Source organism: Siphateles boraxobius, unplaced genomic scaffold (assembly GCF_051911475.1).
Source record: "Siphateles boraxobius isolate OS27281-9 unplaced genomic scaffold, OSU_SipBor_1 70, whole genome shotgun sequence".
NCBI classification, from domain to species: Eukaryota; Metazoa; Chordata; class Actinopteri; order Cypriniformes; family Leuciscidae; genus Siphateles; species Siphateles boraxobius.
The window spans coordinates 1,888,273-1,901,872 of record NW_027509198.1 but is presented as its reverse complement, the minus strand read 5'-3'; the positions used below and the strand labels follow the sequence as shown (position 1 = coordinate 1,901,872).

General features: G+C 49.4%; 1 protein-coding gene and 1 long non-coding RNA gene across 2 annotated transcripts; one reads left to right on the top strand and one right to left on the bottom strand.

Annotated features, from left to right (window-relative positions):
- The first annotated feature begins 1,189 nt into the window (after positions 1-1,189).
- On the top strand, positions 1,190-11,777 carry LOC143724243 (scavenger receptor cysteine-rich domain-containing protein DMBT1-like). The gene is made up of 6 exons (XM_077217223.1): positions 1,190-1,403; positions 1,856-2,176; positions 9,300-9,620; positions 10,787-11,074; positions 11,187-11,336; positions 11,453-11,777. The coding sequence occupies exons 1-6, from the start codon at positions 1,190-1,192 to the stop codon at positions 11,752-11,754; spliced, it is 1,596 nt and encodes a 531-aa protein (XP_077073338.1). The 3' UTR covers positions 11,755-11,777.
- LOC143724264 (uncharacterized) lies at positions 2,257-2,787 on the bottom strand. Its single transcript, XR_013197303.1, has 3 exons — positions 2,765-2,787; positions 2,635-2,667; positions 2,257-2,269 (listed from the first exon to the last, which is right to left on the bottom strand). It is a non-coding gene; the product is annotated as an uncharacterized LOC143724264 (long non-coding RNA).
- Positions 11,778-13,600: the final 1,823 nt, after the last annotated feature.

Genomic DNA, 13,600 nt, shown 5'->3' with positions numbered 1-13,600 from the left:
TAGGGATCATAGAATATATTCATAGATGCATCATCAGAACAGGAAAAAACAGTCCGTAAACATTTGAGGGAGGGTTGACTATCTGCAAACGTTATACACATGTATATCTATGTCTGCAATAAACTAAATCCTATGGAAAACATCTGCTGAAGTCTGTCATTAATGTTAGATAAGACAAAGGTGTTTGCTAACACAACATTAAAAAAGTTTAAAAACCTGTAATGTTGAGTTAATACATATATAAACAAACCAACACATTCTCACCTCTGAAAGGTTATCCCATTCCTTCGGGAATTTAAATCTGTGGTTTTACAACTAGAGTCTCTGCAATACTTGGAGAAAACTCATTGGTTTTTACTGTAAGATGACTACAGCAAATGAAAATAAATGTTGACAATATCAAGATGGTGGATGCATCGACATATCTGGAGAAATATGGAATCTACGTATATCTATGGCAAGGATGATGTATTTTTGTAGGCCAAATCTCGGAAATTGAGTTTTAGCACTTCCGGTTCCTTTGTTCTGAAATCAAAATAATTTTTTAATATGCCTGAGGTGGTTAAAATAATAACAAAATATTTTCACGTTGTACTTTATGACATAGAATACATCAGTAAGACCCTCTTGTGATTTTTTTTCAAGCAGTTGCTTTCAAGTGGCTAAATGGGACTACATAGGTTGTTTGGGACACTAAGAGTCATCTGCCAAGTAGAAAAACTTCAAGTAATTAGTTTACTTTCACAGCCTTGTTGTGTTTATAATCATGCTCTTGTTAACTATTTTAATTTGAAATTTCGAAGTCTTTCAAAGACTGAAAGTATTGTCGGAAACTGTGATGGTGAAAGTAAAGTAAATTATAATATCTAATTGTAAGTACAGTGTTTTTAAATATCACTGTTTTTCATCTCAACAGCCAGTGCTTTAACTTCTGGAACTGGTAAGTAACAAACTGTTAGTCACTCTTTTAAAACTCATATCTTATTCTAGTTACATATAGGATGACTGACGGTTTTTGCTCGTTTGCAAGTTTAGCATGTTTTAGGATGTGAATTGATTCATAATACAGTTGTTTTATTTTTTAGGTGGATTTAGTATCAGGCTTGTGAATGGTACTAATGACTGCTCTGGAAGAGTGGAGATCCTGTATAAGGGCCAGTGGGGAACTGTGTGTGATGATGACTGGGGCATGGATGATGCTGCTGTGGTTTGCAGACAGTTACAGTGTGGCTCAGCCATCAGTGCACCTCAAAGTGCCGCCTTTGGTCAAGGCCAAGGATCGATCTGGCTGGATAATGTTAGATGTTCGGGAGGTGAAAGAAACTTCATAACCTGTTCACACAGAGGACTAGGAATACACGACTGTCATCATGGTGAAGATGCTGGTGTTGTTTGTTCTGGAGGTAATTAAAATCTTTTGCATTGTCAAATTTTCCAGAATTTTGTTTCAGCTTTGCCCAAACTTGAGATGGCATTCAGACTATGAAGGACTCAAGAGGACAATTCATTGAGCTTTACTGCTTTTTATTTAATTCTGTTTGCAGAGGTATTGGCAGAAACAATAGTAGAAGCAGTAGTTGCAGTAGCTTAAGTAGGTTGATAATATTTAAAAGATATTAATATAAGAAATAGATATAAGAAGGTCTGTAAGGTCTGATATAAGATATAATAAATTCATTTTGTATTGATGTCTTTTTTTTTTTTACTTTATTCTGCTGATTTGTAAAATGTGTTTGAATTACATTTTGATCCAGACAAGATTGAATTCAACTATTGAAGCCATTTGTATTTAAATCCATTTGAATTTAATGCTTGAGGCTCTGTAACTACATAACTGTATTATTTTTGTTTCTAGTGCACTTGCGGCAGCCCAACTTCCCCCGCATTGCTCATGATGGGCGGTTTGACGTGGGGCCTCAGGGGCCAGTGATCACCTGGGGCCACAGTTTCACTATCATCTGTTCCACTGAATCTCAGTATCCTGGAGGCTTTTTCTACCTGTTTAGGGAATCAAATATGAGCAGGAATAAGTCAGCTGCTAATCTCTCTGCCTCCTTCTCCTTTCCTGAGGCAGATTATTCCCATGAAGGAAACTACAGCTGTGTTTATGTAGTCAGTTTGTCCTCAGGCACCATCCGTTCGTCTGCCTCTGAACTGCTGGTCATCACTATCAAAGGTATTAATGTGTAAGAGCCTAAAAACAATCTGGACTGATGGTACTAAAAGTTTAACTCAAAACTGTTTTGCACTACCTCTCGCTCGTCCCTCTCTCTCTCTTTCTCTCTCTCTCTCTCACTCACCCGTACCTCTCGCGCTCTCTCTCCCTCACTCACCCGTACCTCTCGTGCTCTCTCTCCCTCACTCACCCTTACCTCTCGTGCTCTCTCTCCCTCACTCACCCGTACCTCTCGTGCTCTCTCCCTCACTCACCCGTACCTCTCGTGCTCTCTCTCTCTCACTCACCCGTACCTCTCGTGCTCTCTCTCCCTCACTCACCCGTACCTCTCGTGCTCTCTCTCCCTCACTCACCCGTACCTCTCGTGCTCTCTCTCCCTCACTCACCCGTACCTCTCGTGCTCTCTCTCCCTCATTCACCCGTACCTCTCGTGCTCTCTCTCCCTCACTCACCCGTACCTCTCGTGCTCTCTCTCCCTCACTCACCCGTACCTCTCGCGCTCTTTCTCCCTCACTCACCCGTACCTCTCGCGCTCTCTCTCCCTCACTCACCCGTACCTCTCGTGCTCTCTCCCTCACTCACCCGTACCTCTCGCGCTCTCTCTCCCTCACTCACCCGTACCTCTCGTGCTCTCCTCCTCACTCACCCGTACCTCTCGTGCTCTCTCTCTCTCACTCACCCGTACCTCTCGTGCTCTCTCTCCCTCACTCACCCGTACCTCTCGTGCTCTCTCACTCACTCACCCGTACCTCTCGTGCTCTCCTCCTCACTCACCCGTACCTCTCGTGCTCTCTCACTCACTCACCCGTACCTCTCGTGCTCTCCTCCTCACTCACCCGTACCTCTCGTGCTCTCTCCCTCACTCACCCGTACCTCTCGTGCTCTCTCTCTCTCACTCACCCGTACCTCTCGTGCTCTCCTCCTCACTCACCCGTACCTCTCGTGCTCTCTCCCTCACTCACCCGTACCTCTCGTGCTCTCTCCCTCACTCACCCGTACCTCTCGTGCTCTCTCTCTCTCACTCACCCGTACCTCTCGTGCTCTCTCTCTCTCACTCACCCGTACCTCTCGTGCTCTCTCTCTCTCACTCACCCGTACCTCTCGTGCTCTCTCCCTCACTCACCCGTACCTCTCGTGCTCTCTCCCTCACTCACCCGTACCTCTCGTGCTCTCTCTCTCTCACTCACCCGTACCTCTCGTGCTCTCTCCCTCTCACTCACCCGTACCTCTCGCGCTCTCTCCCTCACTCACCCGTACCTCTCGCGCTCTCTCTCTCACTCACCCGTACCTCTCGTGCTCTCTCCCTCACTCACCCGTACCTCTCGTGCTCTCTCTCCCTCACTCACCCGTACCTCTCGTGCTCTCTCCCTCACTCACCCGTACCTCTCGTGCTCTCTCTCCCTCACTCACCCGTACCTCTCGTGCTCTCTCTCCCTCACTCACCCGTACCTCTCGTGCTCTCTCTCCCTCACTCACCTGTACCTCTCGTGCTCTCTCTCCCTCACTCACCCGTACCTCTCGCGCTCTCTCCCTCACTCACCTGTACCTCTCGTGTTCTCTCTCTCACTCACCCGTACCTCTCGTGCTCTCTCTCCCTCACTCACCCGTACCTCTCGTTCTCTCTCTCCCTCACTCACCCGTACCTCTCGTGCTCTCTCTCCCTCACTCACCCGTACCTCTCGTGCTCTCTCTCCCTCACTCACCCGTACCTCTCGTGCTCTCTCTCCTTCACTCAACCGTACCTCTCGTGCTCTCTCCCTCACTCACCCGTACCTCTCGTGCTCTCTCTCCCTCACTCACCCGTACCTCTCGTGCTCTCTCCCTCACTCACCCGTACCTCTCGTGCTCTCTCTCCCTCACTCACCCGTACCTCTCGTGCTCTCTCTCCCTCACTCACCTGTACCTCTCGTGCTCTCTCTCCCTCACTCACCCGTACCTCTCGCGCTCTCTCCCTCACTCACCTGTACCTCTCGCGCTCTCTCTCTCTCACTCACCCGTACCTCTCGTGCTCTCTCTCCCTCACTCAACCGTACCTCTCGTGCTCTCTCCCTCACTCACCCGTACCTCTCGTGCTCTCTCTCCCTCACTCACCCGTACCTCTCGTGCTCTCTCTCCCTCACTCACCCGTACCTCTCGTGCTCTCTCTCCCTCACTCACCCGTACCTCTCGTGCTCTCTCTCTCTCACTCACCCGTACCTCTCGTGCTCTCTCTCCCTCACTCACCCGTACCTCTCGTGCTCTCTCTCCCTCACTCACCCGTACCTCTCGTGCTCTCTCTCCCTCACTCACCCGTACCTCTCGTGCTCTCTCTCTCTCACTCACCCGTACCTCTCGTGCTCTCTCCCTCACTCACCCGTACCTCTCGTGCTCTCTCTCCCTCACTCACCCGCACCTCTCGTGCTCTCTCTCTCTCACTCACCCGTACCTCTCGTGCTCTCTCTCCCTCACTCACCCGTACCTCTCGTGCTCTCTCTCTCTCACTCACCCGTACTTCTCGTGCTCTCTCTCCCTCACTCACCCGTACCTCTCGTGCTCTCTCTCTCACTCACCCGTACCTCTCGTGCTCTCTCTCTCTCACTCACCCGTACCTCTCGTGCTCTCTCCCTCACTCACCCGTACCTCTCGTGCTCTCTCCCTCACTCACCCGTACCTCTCGTGCTCTCTCCTCCCTCACTCACCCGTACCTCTCGTGCTCTCTCCCTCACTCACCCGTACCTCTCGTGCTCTCTCCTCCCTCACTCACCCGTACCTCTCGTGCTCTCTCTCCCTCACTCACCCGTACCTCTCGCGCTCTCTCCCTCACTCACCTGTACCTCTCGCGCTCTCTCTCTCTCACTCACCCGTACCTCTCGTGCTCTCTCTCCCTCACTCAACCGTACCTCTCGTGCTCTCTCCCTCACTCACCCGTACCTCTCGTGCTCTCTCTCCCTCACTCACCCGTACCTCTCGTGCTCTCTCTCCCTCACTCACCCGTACCTCTCGTGCTCTCTCTCCCTCACTCACCCGTACCTCTCGTGCTCTCTCTCTCTCACTCACCCGTACCTCTCGTGCTCTCTCTCCCTCACTCACCCGTACCTCTCGTGCTCTCTCTCCCTCACTCACCCGTACCTCTCGTGCTCTCTCTCCCTCACTCACCCGTACCTCTCGTGCTCTCTCTCTCTCACTCACCCGTACCTCTCGTGCTCTCTCCCTCACTCACCCGTACCTCTCGTGCTCTCTCTCCCTCACTCACCCGCACCTCTCGTGCTCTCTCTCTCTCACTCACCCGTACCTCTCGTGCTCTCTCTCCCTCACTCACCCGTACCTCTCGTGCTCTCTCTCTCTCACTCACCCGCACTTCTCGTGCTCTCTCTCCCTCACTCACCCGTACCTCTCGTGCTCTCTCTCTCACTCACCCGTACCTCTCGTGCTCTCTCTCTCTCACTCACCCGTACCTCTCGTGCTCTCTCCCTCACTCACCCGTACCTCTCGTGCTCTCTCTCCCTCACTCACACGTACCTCTCGTGCTCTCTCTCCCTCACTCACCCGCACCTCTCGTGCTCTCTCTCTCTCACTCACCCGTACCTCTCGTGCTCTCTCTCCCTCACTCACCCGTACCTCTCGTGCTCTCTCTCTCACTCACCCGTACCTCTCGTGCTCTCTCTCTCTCACTCACCCGTACCTCTCGTGCTCTCTCTCTCACTCACCCGTACCTCTCGTGCTCTCTCTCTCTCACTCACCCGTACCTCTCGTGCTCTCTCTCTCTCACTCACCCGTACCTCTCGTGCTCTCTCTCTCACTCACCCGTACCTCTCGTGCTCTCTCTCCCTCACTCACCCGTACCTCTCGTGCTCTCTCTCTCACTCACCCGTACCTCTCGTGCTCTCTCTCCCTCACTCACCCGTACCTCTCGTGCTCTCTCTCTCACTCACCCGTACTTCTCGTGCTCTCTCTCCCTCACTCACCCGTACCTCTCGTGCTCTCTCCCTCACTCACCCGTACCTCTCGTGCTCTCTCCCTCACTCACCCGTACCTCTCGTGCTCTCTCCCTCTCTCACCCGTACCTCTCGTGCTCTCTCTCCCTCACTCACCCGTACCTCTCGTGCTCTCTCTCCCTCACTCACCCGTACCTCTCGTGCTCTCTCCTCCCTCACTCACCCGTACCTCTCGTGCTCTCTCCCTCACTCACCCGTACCTCTCGTGCTCTCTCCCTCACTCACCCGTACCTCTCGTGCTCTCTCCTCCCTCACTCACCCGTACCTCTCGTGCTCTCTCCCTCACTCACCCGTACCTCTCGTGCTCTCTCCTCCCTCACTCACCCGTACCTCTCGTGCTCTCTCTCCCTCACTCACCCGTACCTCTCGCGCTCTCTCTCCCTCACTCACCCGTACCTCTCGTGCTCTCTCTCCCTCACTCACCCGTACCTCTCGTGCTCTCTCTCTCTCACTCACCCGTACCTCTCGTGCTCTCTCTCTCTCACTCACCCGTACCTCTCGTGCTCTCTCTCCCTCACTCACCCGTACCTCTCGTGCTCTCTCTACCTCACTCACCCGTACCTCTCGTGCTCTCTCTCCCTCACTCACCCGTACCTCTCGTGCTCTCTCCTCCCTCACTCACCCGTACCTCTCGTGCTCTCTCTCCCTCACTCACCCGTACCTCTCGCGCTCTCTCTCCCTCACTCACCCGTACCTCTCGTGCTCTCTCTCCCTCACTCACCCGTACCTCTCGTGCTCTCTCTCCCTCACTCACCCGTACCTCTCGTGCTCTCTCTCTCTCACTCACCCGTACCTCTCGTGCTCTCTCTCTCTCACTCACCCGTACCTCTCGTGCTCTCTCTCCCTCACTCACCCGTACCTCTCGTGCTCTCTCTACCTCACTCACCCGTACCTCTCGTGCTCTCTCTCTCTCACTCACCCGTACCTCTCGTGCTCTCTCCCTCACTCACCCGTACCTCTCGTGCTCTCTCTCTCACTCACCCGTACTTCTCGTGCTCTCTCTCCCTCACTCACCCGTACCTCTCGTGCTCTCTCCCTCACTCACCCGTACCTCTCGTGCTCTCTCCCTCACTCACCCGTACCTCTCGTGCTCTCTCCCTCTCTCACCCGTACCTCTCGTGCTCTCTCTCCCTCACTCACCCGTACCTCTCGTGCTCTCTCTCCCTCACTCACCCGTACCTCTCGTGCTCTCTCCTCCCTCACTCACCCGTACCTCTCGTGCTCTCTCCCTCACTCACCCGTACCTCTCGTGCTCTCTCCCTCACTCACCCGTACCTCTCGTGCTCTCTCCTCCCTCACTCACCCGTACCTCTCGTGCTCTCTCCCTCACTCACCCGTACCTCTCGTGCTCTCTCCTCCCTCACTCACCCGTACCTCTCGTGCTCTCTCTCCCTCACTCACCCGTACCTCTCGCGCTCTCTCTCCCTCACTCACCCGTACCTCTCGTGCTCTCTCTCCCTCACTCACCCGTACCTCTCGTGCTCTCTCTCTCTCACTCACCCGTACCTCTCGTGCTCTCTCTCTCTCACTCACCCGTACCTCTCGTGCTCTCTCTCCCTCACTCACCCGTACCTCTCGTGCTCTCTCTACCTCACTCACCCGTACCTCTCGTGCTCTCTCTCCCTCACTCACCCGTACCTCTCGTGCTCTCTCTCCCTCACTCACCCGTACCTCTCGTGCTCTCTCTACCTCACTCACCCGTACCTCTCGCGCTCTCTCTCCCTCACTCACCCGTACCTCTCGCGCTCTCTCTCCCTCACTCACCCGTACCTCTCGCGCTCTCTCTCCCTCACTCACCCGTACCTCTCGTGCTCTCTCCCTCACTCACCCGTACCTCTCGTGCTCTCTCCCTCACTCACCCGTACCTCTCGTGCTCTCTCCCTCACTCACCCGTACCTCTCGTGCTCTCTCCTCCCTCACTCACCCGTACCTCTCGTGCTCTCTCCTCCCTCACTCACCCGTACCTCTCGTGCTCTCTCTTCCTCACTCACCCGTACCTCTCGCGCTCTCTCTCCCTCACTCACCCGTACCTCTCGTGCTCTCTCTCCCTCACTCACCCGTACCTCTCGTGCTCTCTCTCCCTCACTCACCCGTACCTCTCGTGCTCTCTCTCTCTCACTCACCCGTACCTCTCGTGCTCTCTCTCTCTCACTCACCCGTACCTCTCGTGCTCTCTCTCCCTCACTCACCCGTACCTCTCGTGCTCTCTCTACCTCACTCACCCGTACCTCTCGTGCTCTCTCTCCCTCACTCACCCGTACCTCTCGTGCTCTCTCTCCCTCACTCACCCGTACCTCTCGTGCTCTCTCTACCTCACTCACCCGTACCTCTCGTGCTCTCTCTCCCTCACTCACCCGTACCTCTCGTGCTCTCTCTACCTCACTCACCCGTACCTCTCGTGCTCTCTCTCCCTCACTCACCCGTACCTCTCGTGCTCTCTCTCCCTCACTCACCCGTACCTCTCGTGCTCTCTCTCCCTCACTCACCCGTACCTCTCGTGCTCTCTCTCCCTCACTCACCCGTACCTCTCGTGCTCTCTCTACCTCACTCACCCGTACCTCTCGTGCTCTCTCTCCCTCACTCACCCGTACCTCTCGCGCTCTCTCTCCCTCACTCACCCGTACCTCTCGCGCTCTCTCTCCCTCACTCACCCGTACCTCTCGTGCTCTCTCCCTCACTCACCCGTACCTCTCGTGCTCTCTCTCCCTCACTCACCCGTACCTCTCGTGCTCTCTCTCCCTCACTCACCCGTACCTCTCGTGCTCTCTCTCCCTCACTCACCCGCACCTCTCGTGCTCTCTCTCTCTCACTCACCCGTACCTCTCGTGCTCTCTCTCCCTCACTCACCCGTACCTCTCGTGCTCTCTCCCTCACTCACCCGTACCTCTCGTGCTCTCTCTCCCTCACTCACCCGTACCTCTCGTGCTCTCTCTCCCTCACTCACCCGTACCTCTCGTGCTCTCTCTCCCTCACTCACCCGTACCTCTCGTGCTCTCTCTCCCTCACTCACCCGTACCTCTCGCGCTCTCTCTCCCTCACTCGCTCCCCCCACCCCACCCAAAGTTACACTGTCATTCTGTGGGAAACACTGTACAGTATATAAATACTTACAACATAGTTTTTAATCACATTGTTCTTCCATTTTTAAGAGAAGCTACCAGACATAAGATTGGTCAGTGGGTCTGATTCATGCTGTGGAAGAGTGGAGATCCTGTATAAGGGCCAGTGGGGAACCGTGTGTGATGATGACTGGGGCATGGATGATGCTGCTGTGGTGTGCAGACAGTTACAGTGTGGCTCAGCCATCAGTGCACCTCAAAGTGCCGCCTTTGGTCAAGGTCAAGGATCAATCTGGCTGGATGATGTTGGATGTTCGGGAGGTGAAAGAAACCTCAGAACCTGTTCACACGGAGGACCAGGAAATCACGACTGTCATCATGATGAAGATGCTGGTGTTGTTTGTTCAGGAGGTAAGTCAAATCTTTTGCATTGTCAAGTTTTCCAGAATTTTGTTTCAGCTTTGCCCAAACTTGAGATGGCATTCAGACTATGAAGGACTCAAGAGGACAATTCATTGAGCTTTACTGCTTTTTATTTAATTCTGTTTGCAGAGGTATTGGCAGAAGCATCCGTAGAGGCAGTAGTTGCAGTAGCTTAAGTAGGTTGATAATATTTCAAAGATAGATTGAAACAAAAGAAATCTACATTAATACAAAGATTTTATTTAAACTAACATTTAACATCTCATTCACCATGTTAGCTAGATTATAATCAACTAAATCAAATACGTTAACAATAAATTATAAATGTTAACCAACTTTAAACACACCTTTCAAACTCAAATAATCGGTCAATCCAAATCATACAAAGCTTAGCATCAATCAGTACTGAAACAAATTCCATCAAATAAGCTGAAACACAATACTGACATTTTACAACTTCAAAGTTGATATTTAACATCAACATAATTTAAGTTAATGTTCATAACAGTTGCGTCAAGTTTGAATTTGATCTGAATGTGTGAAAGTCCTTGTTATGCCGGGCGTACACCAAAGGATTTTCACAGTCCCAGACTAAAGACCGACAGTCTTTAGGAATCTGACTGGAGTCTCGGCGCGCTCCCGTCGTCTCGATCGTTAAATGTGAGGTGATAATCTGCAGTCGGCGACCCGATTTATGCCAGTCTTTCTCTAGTCTTTCATTTCAAACATGTTTGATATTATCGCAAGTCTTTAGTCTGAGACTAAAAACTGTGAACCCAAGTCTTTAGATGTGAGCTGATAATCTTATAAAGTCTTTTCTAAATCTTTTCAAAGTCTTTAGGTGTACAGAAAGCATAAGTCAAACAAAAAATCTTCCCCTAACTTTTTCCCCTGCATGTGCTCTCAGAGGTGCACCACTATATTGTTCCCCGCTGGAAACACAAGGTATCAGGTTCCAGCTCAGCCATGGCACTGCCCTTTTCAGGAACTTCTTTACATGGAGGAACTTGAAGTGTATACTCATTTTTTCTTGACGAAACATGCATCTTGACTTGTTTTTATGGGAGAAATTAGCAATATAGATCACATTAAGCTTTATGTATTTCATCACATCTTAACAAGTAATTTTAAATGGATGTATATTTCTTTCGCAGGTGACCTGGAGAAGCCCACTCTTTCCCTGATCTCCACACAAGCAGTTGTTTCTCCTGGAGAAAACATTCAGTTCAGATGCACAACACCTAAATCAAGATGTAATGCTAATGCTGAATTCCACCTCTTCATAAATGGATCGTTTGTGTCCTCCGAGAAACATGTATCTAGTGTGACTTTCAACCTTGTTAATGTAGGCGTCTCAAATCAGGGCATTTATAGCTGTAATTACTCCTACCAAAACACCACTATAAAGTCGCCTCGGAGTAACACTGTTCAAATCACTGTAGGTGAGTGTTTAATCTAGTCTCGTTGCCTACATTACTGTATATAAATGCATTAGTTGCATGAAAGTAAATTAATTTTGTATTGATGTTTTTTTTATATATATACTTTATTTAGTGTCTGTCTCAGCCTACCTGCTTCCTGTCATTTGTGCTGCGGTGTCAGCAGTGCTGCTCTTACTGTCTGTCCTCGTAATCATCCTCCTGGTCAAGAGAAGACAAAAGCAAAGGAACAAGGAAACTCATTTTAAGTGCTCTTTTAAAAAAGGTAACGTAGCATTTCATAAAAACGATTAGATGTCTTTTCTTTTTTTTCAAAAACACTGTCTTTATTAACAATTCCTTTAATAATTATGTATCTTCATCTCCATGCAATGTCTCTAGGTCCAGCTAATATGTATGCAGGTGGATCCCATGACAACAAAAATGAAGATGATGATGAGGCTGATTATGAAAATGCACAACTTGATGAAAGCTTGGATCATGATGATTCTGATCAGGACTATATTAATATAGACTCTTATCATTCTGAAGAGGACTGTGTCAATGTGGACACGGATGACTCTGAAGAAGACTATGTCAACGTGAATATAACAGAGAATAAAATTGTGGTAGACAAATTTGATGATAACATTTATGAAAGCTGTTGTGATGAATATGGAGTAAACCCAAAATACTATTATTAATGAGTCTCCAAACAGATGATTTTTTTTTTAAAGAGCTTTAGAATGCGATGAACAGTGACAACAAATGACTACAATCTTGCAAAGCTTTTGTGCTAAATATGAGTGATGCTAATACAGCGCATTTATTTTGGGGCTTCAATGTTCATCACAGCCTGCTTCACATGTTCAAATATATTTTGTTTATTGTATCCAGTGATGCGATGATATCAAACTGTCTCTTGAACACATCTAGTAACAGGTGAAAGGGAGCTTAATGAAAAAGGATTGTTTTAAAATTAAAATTAAAATTAATTTTAATAAACTTGCAACCCTTTTAATTGTAAGCTTAAAATAAGTTTAACATTTACAATTAGAAGATGTAAGGAGTACAGTATTGTGGGTATAGGCAAACAATTGTATGGCATATATGAGTCAAATATTGGAAAATTAAACTCAACAGGAAGTTGTTTAATACTACTAGTAGTAGGAATATTAAGTGCACTTCAAGTCTTTGGTTTTCAACCTGCTCCACCCAGTGGGGGTAGAAGGTACTGCAGGAGGACTGCAAATAATGATTTAAAATGATTGTACAGGCTTAAAGTTTAATGTTGAAGTATAAAGATCGTGATATGGCTACTGTTACAAAAAAAGTGAATAAAACTGCCTTTTTAAAATCTTGTTGTGTGTATTTAAAGTAAGGCCTAGTTTAGGTTGTGTGCCTACACTAGTCAAGTCAAGTCACATTTATTTATTTAGCACTTTTTACAATACAGATTGTTTCAAAGCATCTTTACAGAGATAACAGGAAAATGCCACAAAGTTTGTTTCCAGAAGAAAGTGGCATCACAGTCCAGCTTAAACAACTAAAGAAACAATTTAGATTATGGACACATTTTTGAAACTGATAAGTAAAAGTGGATAACTAATTTGTGGAAAACATGGACTCATGGACACGCCCAAACACAGGAATCATGAAAATGTATGCATGCACCAACCAGTGAAAATATCTCTCAGAAACAACTAGGTAAATAATGTGACCCCAGTTCCCTGAAGGAGGGAATGGAGATGTTTTGTCAGTGACTGACGGATTGGGATCGTACCTGAGAGACCAATCACCTTCCAGTGGTGCATAACAAGTCAATGGACATGGGCGCGTGAGATTTGCATCCCGAACCTTGCCACGGCTATATAAGAAAGCGTGCAGGACTCACTCATTAAGTTTTTGCTAAGGAGCCAAGCTAGTGCTTAGTCACTTAGTGGTGGACACAGGGATTGTGGCGACAGGATGTAACGTCTCCGTTTCCTCCTTCAGGGAATGGGGGTTATATTAGTAAAGATGTTCTCTATCAATCAGTAACGTTCTACGTAAAGTCAGTGACTGACGAATGGTGATCCCTAAGAAAAACACCACAGTCGCTGCGCCATCCAGTGCCTCGTGTACAGCCAGGTTCAGCCAGAGATTGTGCTCCTGGACCACAAGTGTGAACATCGTTTGCCCAAGAAACAGCACAGTGATTTTCATTGCCCAAAAGGAGCGAGGTCCGTCACTGGCCCGCAGCCATGCATTAACCCTGGGTCAGAATTACCCTCATGTAGATATTTGAGTGCCTTGACCTGGTTGACTTGTAGGAAGGGCATTGAAAGGCGGAGGCAGCTTGTCCAGTGGTGCTGTAGGCCTTGGCAGCGAAGCGGCCAAGAACTTACAGGCCCTGAATGGGAGACGTGGGCGACCCCGTCAGGTGGCAGCACTTTGCACTTTGCAGCACTTTTGCATTCCACCTGGGGAATTTTCACGTACCCCTTGGAAGCCCCACCATCGAGGGTAGTTTGGGTGGAGGAGGTGCAAGAGCAGCTTCGGCAGAAAAAC